At 39.6% G+C, this 14,902-nt stretch overlaps 1 protein-coding gene across 1 annotated transcript in view; it reads left to right on the top strand.

Annotated features, from left to right (window-relative positions):
• The window catches only part of TG (thyroglobulin), a gene marked incomplete at its 5' end in the record, with an annotated part of 161,899 nt that overhangs the window by 122,078 nt on the left and 24,919 nt on the right, over positions 1-14,902 (top strand). The window contains 2 exons of the mRNA XM_080339625.1: positions 7,541-7,705; positions 8,454-8,621. Of these exons, the coding sequence (XP_080195751.1) occupies positions 7,541-7,705; positions 8,454-8,621 (333 nt within the window). The remainder of the gene's footprint in view (positions 1-7,540; positions 7,706-8,453; positions 8,622-14,902) is intronic.

Raw genomic sequence — 14,902 nt, 5'->3', positions numbered from 1 at the left:
ATCAGTTGTACAAAGTGCAGAAGCAAGAGCCACAGGACCTCACTCGTCTCAGTGTCTGAGATGTGAAAAACAAGATACCAGCCTGTTAAATAACCTGACTAAAGTCACTCAAGGAATATAGTACTGCAGATATAAATACAGAAGTAAAAGAGATTTATTAAGGTTTGACCTTTGCTTTTATGATCAAATTGTGATCTGAGAAACTCATATACCTGATTTTGAATAGTAAAATAAATTTAAAAAAACAACAACCAAACAAAAAGCAACAAGCAAACAACCCACCAGAAAACCCAAGCAGAGTTCCTACTGCATGCCAGAGTAGCTGTGAGTAGGTGCTCATTGTAATGCCAACATGTTTGATGATGAAAACTAAAAGTTGACAAGTGTGGGAGCTGTTCTGTAAGCATTATTGGAACCAGGAGACAGCGATCAAATTCCTAAACCTCTGCCAAAATTTGGAGCTATAGTAATTTTAGGAGAATATCCTTTCTCTTCAATGGGCTGCACTAGCAGTCCTCACCTTGAAGGGACAGGAAAGCATTAGGGATCTTGGTAAGCAAATCAGTCTACAACACAGAGCAGTGCCAGTGTTATAGCCAGCGCTCTGGGGAGCTGTTTTTACTATAATGCACCATGATTATCCCCACTGGTTGTATTTTGATTGTTTAGGACTTTATTGCTTTCTTTGAACTGCAGGGATGTGTCTTGCATGTTTCCTAATGGCCCTTACCGAATGGATGTACAATGTTTTTGTAAGCACTAAGACATCACAGGTTGAGGGATGTCTGCACCACACATGAAAACAGGCAGGGGCAGAGCTCTGGCTTTTCCTGATCCTTCTCACCAATACCTGCCTTGGGCTGGATCTCACTGTCTTTGTGCCTTTGTAAGAAGTCAGGTTATGTTCCAAGATGCAGTCACCTATGGGGCAGGTCTCAAGCTGAGCAGAAATGATTTGTCACAGTGAAGAGGAGATTCTGTTTTCTTGATAGAACATGCTTCACTGGAAACACAATAAATCTCAGCCACGGTTTCTACCAGGCATGTAGAGGAACTGATGAATTTGCAGTAGAAAGAAGTAAAATCCTCCATTTCTGTGTCATTTCTGCCTGTTTCTGGTGGTTCTTTACCCTTGTGCAATGGTGAGACACGGTTTACCTTTTCAGTGCATTCAGCTAATAACTTGTTCTAAATGATAACTGATAAAGCAATGTTTACATCTAAATAGAAAAGAGTTTTGATATGAATTGAGTGAGGCTTTATATGTCATTTTAAAAGTATTCATATCCTGTTATTAAAGTCACTAACCTGACACGGGCACGTTGCACTTGCAGGACTGCCTCTGATTACAGCAGAGAGGGATTTGCCAAGACTCATATATAAAAAATAAATCCTCCTTCTTCAAAACACTATTTTTGACAAAAGAGAAAGGACCCTCCGCTTTCCCCCATTTTTATCTGCAAATCACAGTTCTACTAGATGGTTATGGAGGGAAAAATGTATATATCAGTCTCCCGTTCCATTTCTGGACTGACCTGCCGGTTCCCGGTTAGTGTTTTCCATATGTCAGCCACACAGCTCCTTAGCTGTGATGATATAGACTCCATGAGTTGGTTCCAAAGATTTCTAGTCCTCCAAGTTTTTGAAGATGGGTTTTATCTGGACGCCTGGAAAAAATTACATCTTCACATAGAGCCTTGCAACCTTGGTGTGTTGTGAGCACTTGCCGCTATGCTGAATTAGATGTCTAAGGAAAAGAAATGCAGGATACTGAAATCCAGCACTGAAAACATTTTAAATCCAGTCTTTTAGAGAACAATCTGTTAAGCTAGTTGGAAATAAGAGGTAAGGAGTCAGTTGCAGCTTGCTTATTTTTTCAGGGAGAAAAACAGGGTATGAACAGTCCCTTTAATCTGACATTAACTGAAACTGAAGACATCCTCAAACAGAAATAAGGTGCAGTTTTCTGTCAGTTATCTTCAATGCAGTTATCTTCAGGCATGAACTGCAAATGAGATTGCAGTATCCACTTCTCACTGTCTGAGCCCAGCTTAAATGCCTCATGCAAGATCAGGCTTTAGTCAAACACAAGCTGTGTTTTAAGTGATAGGAAGCACCTGAGCTCAGCAGTCAGGAAATGGAAAAGCCTTAGCTACCTGGAGGTCAAACACGATGGTCTGACATATTTCTGGCTGGAAACTGCATACATCTGAGCCTGGAGAGTGCCTATCATCTTTAACCAAGAAAATATTGCTGTACTGCTGGCTCTTTTGGGAAAGTAGAATTATCTGGAGAATTAATAGGTTTGACTGTTTTAGTTGGAAATTTTTTGATCTCTCTTTTTGGGTGGTGTTACTGTTGTTGCTGTTTGTATCATCTATAGCAGTTGCCTTCAAAGGGCTGCATGTAATTTTAGGACTGCATAAATGTAGGAGTCCCAAAATTACATTTGACCCTTTGAAGGCAACCGTGAGGCTGATGTGGCCCCCGGTGAAAATGAATTTGACACCCTTGGTCTACAGCATGCTTCTGAGCAGACAGAAAACCTTCTCCATAAGGAGTCTGCAGCCTTGTAGCCATCAGAGAAACTGCATTAAGGTGAAAGGAGTGCATGTATTAAAGAGACAAACGTGGCTCAAGCATGGTTTTCAGTTTCAAGTCAGGTTGGAAAAACTAGAGGTCAAGATGTGAGGAGAGAAAGAACGTTTTGGGTTTACAGAGGGTGATAAAAACTAATTTCAGTGAAGTTTCTAGTCATTAGGTCTGTTGTGAATCGGTTTTGAAAATCTTTGCAGAAGTGAGTTTCCAGAGTAAATGAGGAATGAAAAGACATTCAACATTGCAGTTTCTACAGCAGTGGTCTTTTCCAGGTGTGTTGGGAGGCAGAGGTACAGCTTACCAGTATAGCCCATGTGTTCTTTTATGATCTTAGTGGAATAGCAGCAAGAGGTGTTATTTAACTACAAGCTCCTGAACTGTGAGACATCTGAAGCAGAAAGGCTAGACAAGAATAAGTAGATGTGCCCAAGAACTGTAGGGAGAATTGGGGTGGACAGGGTAGCACTAGTGCAGGTTTGTGAACTACAATGTCCCAAGAGAGAAGTTTGCAAGAGGTACCAGCCTCACCTCAGCCAGTTACAGCCTAACACCAAACAAGAATTCATCTTCATGTAATCCTGATTTACATTCACCAGAATCACTGAATCAGAGAATCATAGAATCATACAATCATAGAATCATAGAACAGTTTGGGTTGGAAGGGACCTTCAAAGCTCATCCAGTCCAACCCCCCTGCAATGAGCAGGGACACCCTCACCCAGATCAGATTGCTCAGAGCCCCATCCAGCCTGGCCTGGGATGTCTCCAGCATGGGGTATCTACCACCTCCCTGGGCAACCTGGGCCAGTGTTTTACCACCCTCATTGCAAAAAATTTCTTCTTCATGTCTAGCCTGAATTTTCCATCCTTCACTTTTAAACACCTTGTCCTATTGCAAGAGGCCCTGCTAAAAAGTCTGTCCCCATCTTTCCTATAGGAAAACTACTCACTATTGTGAGCTGCAACATTTCCTAGTATCTGAGTTTCTACTGTCTAGCTTAACTTCTAATTTTGTGACAGAAATAAATAAATGCTTATGCATCTGCTCGTCCCTGAACTAAATAATACTGAAAGCTTTGCCTTCCATTTTCAATGCCATAACTTGTTACAGTAGGCATTATTGCCCAACCATCATCATAATGTTCCCACCTTTCCTAAGAGTTTAGGAGGACAGTGTAATTTTGCTGTTCTGGATTGTGCAATGCAGCTGCAACTGCTTCTTCTCAGCAGTCCAGTACCGAATGTTTTGGTCCGGGTCATTGTCAAAAATGTCATCGGAAGTTCCTCTGATGACAACAGGTCATCTGTAAGGACAGCTGAAACAAGAACTGCATGTGGCTTCAGTTCCCTGTCAAGTGCTTCTAAACGATGCTGAGATAAGAAATACCCTGTGATGGCAAGATGACTAATGTTCATCATTTTATTGTATATCTCATATTGATTAGAGGTTTGCTATCAAAAAACTGCTCCACAGGATAAGTTCTCAGCTGTTAGTTTTAAAAGTGATTTTTTTAGCTCTTGTGTCTATAGGTACAGGAGAATTCCTGGATAATTAAAAAACAAAGGACTAACAAAAAGAACACAGTGTTAGTTATTTTTAAGCTGATCTCATGATTTTTGGTTTCCTGATTCTGCCATGTTGATAGTAATATGGGTGTCAAGTAATGGAAACGAACAGTCCCTCTTGTATTTCTGCTTCTTCCTGAATAGTCCTATTTTTTAAAGCACACAACTCCTTCATTACAGATTTCTGGGACTAATCACACAAATAAATTATAGTTTTGAAGGGAAAGAGGCCAACAGAAACACTGAGTGCAGCTATGTTATCCTCTGTGTCCTGAGCCTGCCTCTAATGTGGCTACAGTGTTTAAGGAAGATTTATTTTTAATGTGAAAACTGCAGGCTCAAAAAGGAAGAAATTTAATTCTGGGCAGTCTCCAGCTTCTGCTCTCACTTATTTGTTCCTGAGTTTTTTTTGGTGAGGATGAGAAAACAATGAGCCTGAATTGTGATGTGAATTTGAAAAACAGAGAACTGGTGCAGTTTTGCTTGCCTAACTTCTGTGGTATGAGTGGCCTTGTTTCCAGAGCCTGAAACGTATTTCAGATGTACCAGGGGAGGGAACATAACAGTATTGCTTCCAAATACTGCTGGAGTGATGTTGTAAGTTCCTCTATCACCCACTTCCAGTCCGAACAAAAATTAAACATGAATAACAGTAGCGGATACCACATCTCTTTCAAACCCCCAAATGCAAGACATGCTTCCTGAATGTGGATGTTATAAAAAAACAACCAACGAACCAAAAAACAGCAGAAAACAAAACCAGTTGAGGAAGTGGCCATGACCATGGAAAACAGAATTAATAAAAACAGAATGAAGAGGAGCATGTAAGCCTGTTCTAACCACTCATGCAAAGAAGTGAAAATATCCACAGCTAGAATAAGGCTTTGAGCAAGTTCTATTCCCCTCGAACTCTTCTCGTATCACAAACAGTTTTGCAAAAGTTTGGGGTTTTTCTTTTACTTCTTGAGCTTGGATCATATCTAATGATATGATAATCTAAGCCCGTACACATCCAGTGCTGTGAGATGAAGATTTGCCTGTCCAGGCTTTCAGCTCTCCCTCTGCAGACAGGACTTGTAAGACACGTCTGTCCAGAACTTTTTGCCACAGTTGTTTGACCCACTACTTGACATGAGGGAAGTTTTGCATCTCAGAGACAGGGGAACTTTGCAAAGCTTTTAAAATCCCTGGGAGGAGATGTGTTCAAAATCAAGCACGTACTAGGATGTTTTTCTTGGTCACAGTGCATTTTTGGATTCTGTATGTCATCTGATCTCAGTACTCTCCCTATCAAACTTAGCCTTTTAATAAAGCAAATTCAGAACTTCACAGAAACTGCCACTTTCAAAATCTGGGAAACTTCAAGAATTAGGGAAACTTGAAGCCCTTTAGTTTTTTATGGCTTTGTTTGGTTTGATTTGAAGTGAATGTTATTTAGAGGTACTTGATAAAATGTGCTGCGCACTTTCAGATCTGATGTTGAAGAATATGTTTGCCAGATTAGCGGATAAATATTGTGCAATCCTAGATCTAATTTCTCTGCTATACCAAGGAGACACATAATTCCTTGCTTCAAATGAAAAACAAGGAAGCAACTCTTCTAAAGGAAGCTGGCATGCCGTGTTCTCCCTTTTCCAGTCTCACCCGTCATAGTTCTGTTGAGCTTGTTCTCATTGCTCATCCTGAGGATGCACCCACACACAGAGGTGCCCTCAGAAAAGATATTTTTCTCTCTCTCTCATGACCAACTGAGTCAGTGCCCATAGTCAGCAGCTGGTAAATGTCGTGCCTTACAAACACAAAATGGGCCACCGCAAATCCCATGTGAGGATAAAGGCCATTCATTGCTCACTCATGTTCTAGTCTAAATTGAGGGTGGAAGTGAGGAATAAGATCAAGTGGTGTTTTTTTCTTCTGCTTTAGTCTTTCGGCCCTCTTAAAACCAGAGATGTCTCTTCTAGTGCCCAAAGATCGACAATCTTAGCTTTTTCCTTTGCTTGTCTGCAACCATCTACATCTCGGCCTTTAAGCTAATAACAGTGGTTGTTTTCCAGATCCCCTAAAAAGGAAGAGAAACCTCTCAGGAAGGTAGTAGCACTGGAAATTCTGCATGCAATGAACTAAAAAGACTGTCTCTACATCCAAACAATAACCTCTTTCTATTTGTTTTTGGAAAGCAATTTCTCCAGTTGTGAGCAATGCTATCCTATTAGTATCAATGGATCTGCTTGTTTGAAATATACAAAAAGTCTGAGGTGCTAGCCAAGGCTGCACAGATTTCTTCAGGCTCAAAGGTTTGAGGCAATTTCAAATTAAGGATTTGCTGTTTGTTTTCTGTTTCTTTTCAACTTCCTTCTGGTTTTATGCTTTTTCAGGCTTTTAGTTGTGCTTTGAGCAAATTCAGTAAGAAGTAGTTTAATAGGTTGAAGAGATAGGAGTCTTTCATATCATGTATCTAGAGTTTGGGGGTTTTTTTAGAACACGAAAGCTAAGCAGTTATAGTAAACTTGTGTGAATGTTTGGAAATTAGTCATTTGAACCATGTCAGAACTATTCCAGCCTTTCTGTTCTAGGTCAGATCTTATCAGATTTATACTAATTTGTCTGTATTTTCAATCAGTAGTTTTTATGGTTACTCAACAATATTGTACTATCTTTTCTCAGTGAGGACCTTTTCCATGCTGGCACAGCTGTAGGAAAGAAATAAAGAGTCTGGGCTAGAGATTGGATCTGATTTTGATGGGCTTTGGCTCTGGTAAATCTTCTGAAGCTGGGGTTAGACTTTTGTTCCTACTACATCTGCTGTTAACTTTTCTAAACCCTCAGTGCTCCTTGGGTTAGCTATCCCAGAGTTTCTAGCCTAAATTTATTTACATTCACTGTGAATATTTAGTGCCCACTTGGCCTTGAACCAGCATTGTCCTGAGGTATAAATAGATCTTCTTCATGGATTCATTTATAAAGACCATGCCTACTCTCAATCCTTGTTTACCATGGTTAAGGAAGTAAAACTCTATTTAGTCTCCTCTTGTAAGATGTGCTTTCCATTCCCTGATGTGCTTCACAGCACCCTCTTTGTATTCACTCCTATCTGAATGTGTCTCCTTCCAGCAAAGTTTTCAGAAAGATTTGTGACTTGGTTAGAACATAGACAATTTTCAGAGATCTTCCAAAATAACCATGGCAGAGCTGGAAAAGGCCCAACTTATCCTTCCTCCCCTTTGCTTTGTTCATTAGAACTTGTTTCTTATGACTGAAATGCCAGTGTTTTACATTCTCCAATTAGGCAGATTTTGCTTCTTATCTTTTCTACCTTCACCAGGGGACCATGTATTTTGACAGCATGTGCTGATTGATATTGTCCTTTTTTTTCCAGGGAGGCTCAGCTTTTTCTCCAGCATCCATTATTAGTAAGAGGAGAGCACAGACCCAAGCAGCAGTCCTGGCTGACGATGTGGGATGCCCTTCATCCACCAGTGAGGAAATTGTAGCCTGCCTCCGCCAGTTGCCTGCTCGTGTCCTCAATGATGCACAGACTAAGGTACACCATTGCAAAATGTATGTTGTTGGTGAGGGATCAAAAGAGGTTTCTTTTGACAAGAAGATGTGTGGAAGCTCAAAAAATAAAGTGGGCTGAATCCCTGTGAAAAAGGAACTGGACTAACTTTGGTGGAGTGATGCTGATGTCTATGACATCCACCTCTGACCTATGAATACTCACAGCTTGATTCTCCACTAGATTAAAATCCTTTTACACTACTTTAATCACAACTTCCAAGATTAAAATAAGTTTCATTTTTTTACTTCTTTATGTGCCCTATCGTCTGCCCCTGGGTGTTTTCCTGGAGGGGAATCAAGTGTCTGTAGCTTCAGTAACTTCAGTTTTGCAGAAAGAAAATGGGGAGGGATATCAGTGCACTGTCTCCTAAGTGGGAAACTTGTGAAAGCTGCAATATAAGTGATTCTAGAGATGAATCCTTTACCCACAAATTAAAACACTCAGTGGCAATACATTTTTTCAATCAGGATCAGCGTAGAGCCAATCCCTAATTTAAACCAGTATTTTTATGACTATAACACCATCAATTATCTTGGCCTATTCAGCTCGCTTCACCCACTGAGACAGTCAGAAAAAGCATTGCTTCCTGGCAATGATGAGTTTGCACTTACATTAACTGATCAGTTGTTCACTTTAAGGCTATCACTCAGTTATCTGAAGCAAGAGTAAAAGGGAAATGACATGGGTAAACTAATTTAATGGCAATGTTATTGCTTTTTTGCTAACCTAGCTCCTAGCTATTAGCGGCCCATTCCAGTACTGGGGACCAGTGATGGATGGAGTTTACGTTCAGGAACCTTTAGCTAAAGCCCTGCAGCGCCCTCGACTTCGGAAAGTAGATCTGCTCATTGGAAGCGCTCAGCAAGATGGGTTGATCAGCAGAGCTAAGGCAATTAAGGTAGGAAGAGGCTCACTGTTAATGAACTGATGTCGTTAATATTATTACAGTGATGACAGTAATCATATGCAGCCAGTGAGATGCTTTTTGATTTCTACAGCTTGTGAATTATACTCCAAGCAAATATACAAAGGCATTGTCTATCTCCACCCAGTCCTATTTAGGCTGATTAATAGAATTATTAGATTTGTTGATTAATGCTACGGGGGGAGATTTGAAAAGGTAAGAGATCAGCAGAGATTAACCATATATTAATAAGCAGCAGTATCTTTTACTGTCTCTAAAATTCTATTTTTATTGCAATCTCAGCTAAACGTCACAAGGAATAAAGCAAGCTCATAACTTGGTTTTGAAGTTCTTCCTGTGCAGCAGGCCTAAGTTAGACTTTCCCATGCCAATGTGTTTGGTTCTTTCTGTTTGTGTGTTTGATTTTGTTTGTTTGTTTGTTTTTGGTTTTGTTTTTTGTTTTGTTTTGTGTTTTTTGTTTTTTGCCAGCAACCTTTTTTTCTCTGTTGCCTTTAAGAAGTAAGTTTTCTTGTAAAGATGTTTCTGAATATGGACTAGCTATGACTAAGATTAACACTGGCTTGATGTGTGGGCTAAGATTTTAGGGCATAAACTGTAATGAAAACAATGAAAAGCATTGTGTCCATGCTGTGCTTTGGACCTGAAAGTCTTCAAAAACATGAAGGTCTACCCAGTGGGATTTTGTGTCTTCTTGTAAACCCTCTGGCACTGTCTGTTCTTGAAACACCATATAAACCTCTTCTAGTTCATTTGTCCTTCTCCATGATAGGAACAATTGCCCTTCCCTGTTTAACACTGGTGAATTAATTTAGATGTTCCAGTGTGCTCAGATATACGTTAAGAAATCAACAGGAGAATGTAACACAGCAGGGATTATTTTGAGGGTTATCTAAGTGAACTGCAGGTCTGTTGCTGTATTTCTGTAACTGTGTGGATTTCATCTCTTAGGAGGCAGCAGAAGGTTAATCCACCTTCTTTCTGTGGCTGATTTACTTCAGAATTAATGACAAAATTGCTCCTTTGAAATAAGAGGTTTTGACTCACCCAGATAAAGTTCATAGTGCTTGTTTAGTATCCATCAGAAGTTTCCTGCTCTTACTTCATGTGCCTTTCTCTTGTGGAATCAATGAAAAGAGGAAATCAGGTAGGCAACAGACTGTGATGCTGGAGGTCTGCAGATAACGATCCAGCCTTGTGAGAGGGGAATAAACTTCAGTAACCTCATTACAAGTTGTGTGATGAAGACTAGGAAGTGAAATTCTTTCCTTTGCCACTATTCCCACATGTGACAGTTGTCTGCAAAACCAAAATTAAATTCCATGATGTATTAGAAATTATGCAAGAAATCATGGTGTTAATGTATGCCACAAGCGCTAAAAGCCAACATAAAGTGCTAAGAGCAACATTGTAAAGTTGAAATGAAAAGGAAAAAACACTCATAACTGAGAGATCAGTAGTGAAGTGTTGCTTTTTCAAAAAGAAAGTCTGGAATATCTTCTTCATTTACAAGCTTGCAGAAAATAAGATCAGAAATGAACTAAAAAAAGTTGGTGCAACTCAACCCCAGGAAATGGTCATAACTACCTCCACCTGAGAGATTTGTTTTAAAATGTTCTGCTGTTGGAGATATTCTGATTTCCTTTGGCAAGGGTTTAACTATCCTTACCTAAAAGGATAGTTAACTTCTTTACTAGCTATTATAATATTACATATGTTACTTGGTGCTACTTCTGTCAGTCAGATTCTATCTCTGCTCCAGAGAATTCCTAATGTTTGTGGTAGCTGGTTATATTTTGTTTTGTTTTCCTTTTGACTTCCTTAAGCTATTTTCTTGTTCTCAGTAAGAACTGATGACATTTTTTCTGCACATTTTCCTCTATTTCTGTTTTCTCATGTCTTCAGGTTTTTAGGGCTTGAGGGAATATGACTGTTTTGACCAGACTGTATTTCTGTCTTTGGACTGCTTTCTTAAGGCCTTACTACAAGGTTAAAATTTCCTGATTTCTTCCTTGTTAAATTATTAATTGCTGGAAAACTGTAATCTTTCCTCCATCAGTGAGCCATTTAAGAACAAGAGTGTTTCTACATCATAACCATGACCATGCGTGGTTGCAGCCAAAGTCAGATGATAAATTCCCGAATAGGCCACAGATATATTTATCTGAAGTGTCAGAAACTGGTCTGGGTGGTGGCCGTTACAGAGAAGTATGTGCCCCATTTCCTCTGTCATAATGTTATAAAGGATCTTTGTTCTGTGCTAATTGTCCTTTCCCGACCACATACACCTGGAAGAAGTATTTGAGACAATCCATGCTGTGTCCCGCTCTTCCATTTTATTCATTTTAAGGGTTCCCTTGAGGTAGATCTGGCTTGCATCTCTCTGGGAAGGTTCAAAGCTGATTTTACTGATATACTAAGGAAGGTGGAAGGGCTTAGCTGGTGGACAGAGCACTGAGCTCAAGTCTGGAAACCAAGACATAGTTCCCATTCTGCTTCTGACTCTGGCCAAGCTATTTAACCTGTCCTACAAAGAGGGGACCAAACCTCCCTGGGGTGAAAATCCATCTGTGGATATGTTCCAACACTGTAGAGAGAAGAACCATACATGTATTTGCATAGATAAATGGCACAGCTAAAAGGTCCTGTGGCAAGTGAATGGAGTTGTCAAAGTCCTTAGTTTCCATCTCCTTTAAGATGACTGATTTCAGTGTATTCAGGTGCAAAGAGTGGAGGGATAGAAAAATTTAACCCCTGCTGATCTGTTTCAGCAGTTCCTCGGAATAGTTGTGCTGGCAAATTCAGCCAAGGTCTTGGTCTATTAATCCTGGTCTTGCTGTATTAATACTGGCCCTGTAAAGGGTGAGGAGACACTTTTAGCCCTTTGGATGCGAGTATGCTTGAGATGTGATGCAAATCTTATCACCTTAGACTGGAGTTGCATGTAAGTTTTATAAAGTCTTAGCAGTTGAGTCATAGGAGCGAGGGTAAAACCTCTAGATTGCAACCAGACCCGAAGGTGGTAAATCCAATTGTCACCACGTTGTTCTGTGGGGGCAGCTGGTTATGTTGGGACTGGCAGTTGGTCATTTTGGGAGTCTGTATTCCCACTGCAACACTGTGCTTGTGCCTGTTAAGACCTTAACTATTATAAATGAAATGAAGACACAGAAGGCATCACTTATGTGCTAGCAAAACATTTATGTTTGATTTGTTTACAATTAAAGGCTGAGGTCTCTCAGAGATGCTTGCAGCAAAGAGTATACTGAATACTTGTGCTCAGTCTTGCTTGTGGAAATGACCGTTTTGTGGCATTCACTTGAATGCTTATTCATGTGAACTGAGACAGATTTACCACTTCCTGGATCACCTCGTACTCATCCCCAGTGCAGCCATCAGATGGTTGAAGATAAGTGAGAATCGGAGCAGAGTTTGTTAAGGGAATGGTAAGTGGTGCCATAATGCACCATTATGCGACATATGGAGTGGTTAAGCCTGAACCTGTTAACTTCAATTCTCATGGCAGACCCTTAGGGTCTGCTTTGAACAGTCATAGATTAGGGCAACTGAGCAGAAACCTCTGAAATTGTTGATTTCAATTCCCAACTGGGCAAAATTTTGTCCCTGTGCTATATGTGAAGCTCAGGTGGGAAGATCTAATGGTTCCTACTGGCATTAAATATACAAAGTCACTCATGCTGATCTATATGTGTTTGTATATGCATGTAAGTCAGTACAGCCTTGTTTTTATCCTCCATATGTTCTGTGTCTACTGTGTAATCTCCACATTACAAGAATTAATAGCTTTCTTTTTAGTTGGAAAACTAAGGGTGCACTTAGTATTTTCTTTTTCTTTCCCTTCTTAGTACAAATCTAGTTGGCTGTAAAACTTAGAACCAGGACACAGGGGAGTGGATAGACAGAAATATAGTCTGTTTAGCCCATGTAAGCAACTGGATCTACGTAGACCAGATCTTCCATACTGCACTATATTACAGTCAGTTAATTTCTTTATGGATAAAGATATTAATCAACATGCAACAAATGACAGATAGATGTGTATTAATTGTAATGACCAGGGGAGCAGTGTCCTGATAAATGCAATCAGTGAGGAGAATGGGCTGATATTGTCTCTTTGTCTTATAACTGGCTGGGATCCTTGAAATACTCTGCTGAATGGCTGGCAGGTCTTTCACTGTCTTTTGTGACAAAGTTTATCAAAAGCCATTTAAGACCTGAGCTCTGAACATACTCTGTTAGTGTTATCCCTTTTCTATTTTGTCAGAAATGCACATTTTGCTCCTTGGAAGATGGAAATGTTTGGTCTACCAACTGCTACAAGTTTTTTTAAAATAAGACACTGGACCAGATTCAGTCAAATGCTCCAGAAGCTATGCTGCAGGAGCAAGAACATTAAGCATCATATAACTCATTATTTAGACAGTGTTTATGACCACTTTGCACCATCAGGACAGTAGAAAGTGGTGCACCTGCTGTTTTTAATTATTTTCTTACTTACTTTCTAAAAAAAAGTTGAAAACCCTGCTATAACTGTGAGTCCAGTTGCTAATACCTCTGTAAAGGTTAGCAGAATGTAAATTATTTTACATAATGTGCAGCTGTTTCTGTTAATTTGGTAGCAGCTGTTGTATCTACTGCTATTTGAAAATTGTTCCTTAGTCATATATTTTCTAATGGGAAGCATTTGTTGGACATAAAAAATTCATCATGCTTTGTCTTTTTACTGTTTTGTGGGTTTTATTTTGAATGCATTGCTTTGTTTTGTGCTATCACATTGAAGTCAGAGGTTTAAGTTATATTTCATTGTAGCCAAAGTGACACTTGAGGCATCGTGTTTCAGATTGTTCTGTTTTAGAGCTGGTTGGGATGAAAAATCTCACAATGTCCTACAAATGTCAGTTCTGTTCTCATCCATCTCTGCCTGTTGAGTCCTCTTTCATCTGACTCAGCACATCTTAGGGACCCCACTCTCATCAATAATTGCTGAGAAAGGTCACCAGAATTTCAGGGGCATTTTGAAGATCACAGAAACTAGTACATGGGCACAGTAAAAACCTGAGGGCGACCGTGCTGTCAGATCAAAGGCCCACTGAGCACAGAATGCTGTTTTAAGCAGTGACTAAGAGTGGATGTTTGTAATAATGGGGTAAGCAAACCTGATACTTCTGCTGAATGCTCTTCAAAACTCTAGCACTTTGCAGCTCAGGGAATTCCTAGCCTGAATTGATCTTGGTGTAATTAAAAGACATCCACTTTTTTTTTCTTTTTTAAATTAAAAAACTTGTTAGTGAAACTTCAGCTTCACCAATGTTGGCATTAGCAAAACCATGTGGCAAGGAGTTCCTCAGCTTAACCATGTTTTGTATGATCTATTTCCTTCTCTGTGGTTTTCAACTGTAATGTTTGTTTGGTAGTTGAAAGTAGATGAGACGGCAATGGATCAGTTCCTAGGGTACATAATCAATACTCTACGTTTTTTTTTTTCCTCTTTCTTTCTCTCTCTGTTTTAAGTTATCCATGACAGGTGTCGAATAAGGTAACAAATGTGTTAAAACAAATTAACAACAACAAACAACAAAAAACCAACATGAAAGTATTGCATGAAAGTTGCTTTGTGCAGGAGCTTGGCCTCTGCATTGACACAGAAAAGCATCTGTTCTTATCCATATCTGCTATTTAAAACCACCAGTTCCGGTCACCAAATGAGACATTCCTAGTTAGACAGCAGCAATGCTTCTGCTGGTTAATAGTGACGTGTATTGATATGTGCTAAAGCCGATGGGAGGATTGCTTTTTTAGTTCAGTGAATCTGCAGTCAGGTCTTCAGCGATAATTTCTGTTTCTTGCAGAAAAATATACGTGTCCTCACTGTATTTAAACTGAATGATTTTGCAGGCAAATGTGCTATGCAGTTTCATATGTGGCATTTGTGCATATGAAGTGACGTGTCACGCATTATAGATCTTTTTCAAAGTACAGCTGTATTACTAAAACTGGTACCACATGACTCCTTTCACATGGCATGGGCCAAAATCTAGCAAAAGAATTTATTACAAATACAAGGAAAATTTGCCAAGATATTTTTGGACCTTATGATATTGGGTAGCTTTTTGAAATCTCTTGTAAAGTCACTTAATCAAAATGCACAAAGCACTAGAATATGTCAGTAAGGACAGGCCTCCATCTCAGCAGACGGTGACTTATTTTCCGTCTTTCATTTCTGTGAATTTGTTGAA

Source organism: Nesoenas mayeri (assembly GCF_963082525.1).
Source record: "Nesoenas mayeri genome assembly, chromosome: 2".
Taxonomy (NCBI): Eukaryota; Metazoa; Chordata; class Aves; order Columbiformes; family Columbidae; genus Nesoenas; species Nesoenas mayeri.
This window is presented reverse-complemented; position numbering and strand designations above follow the sequence as displayed.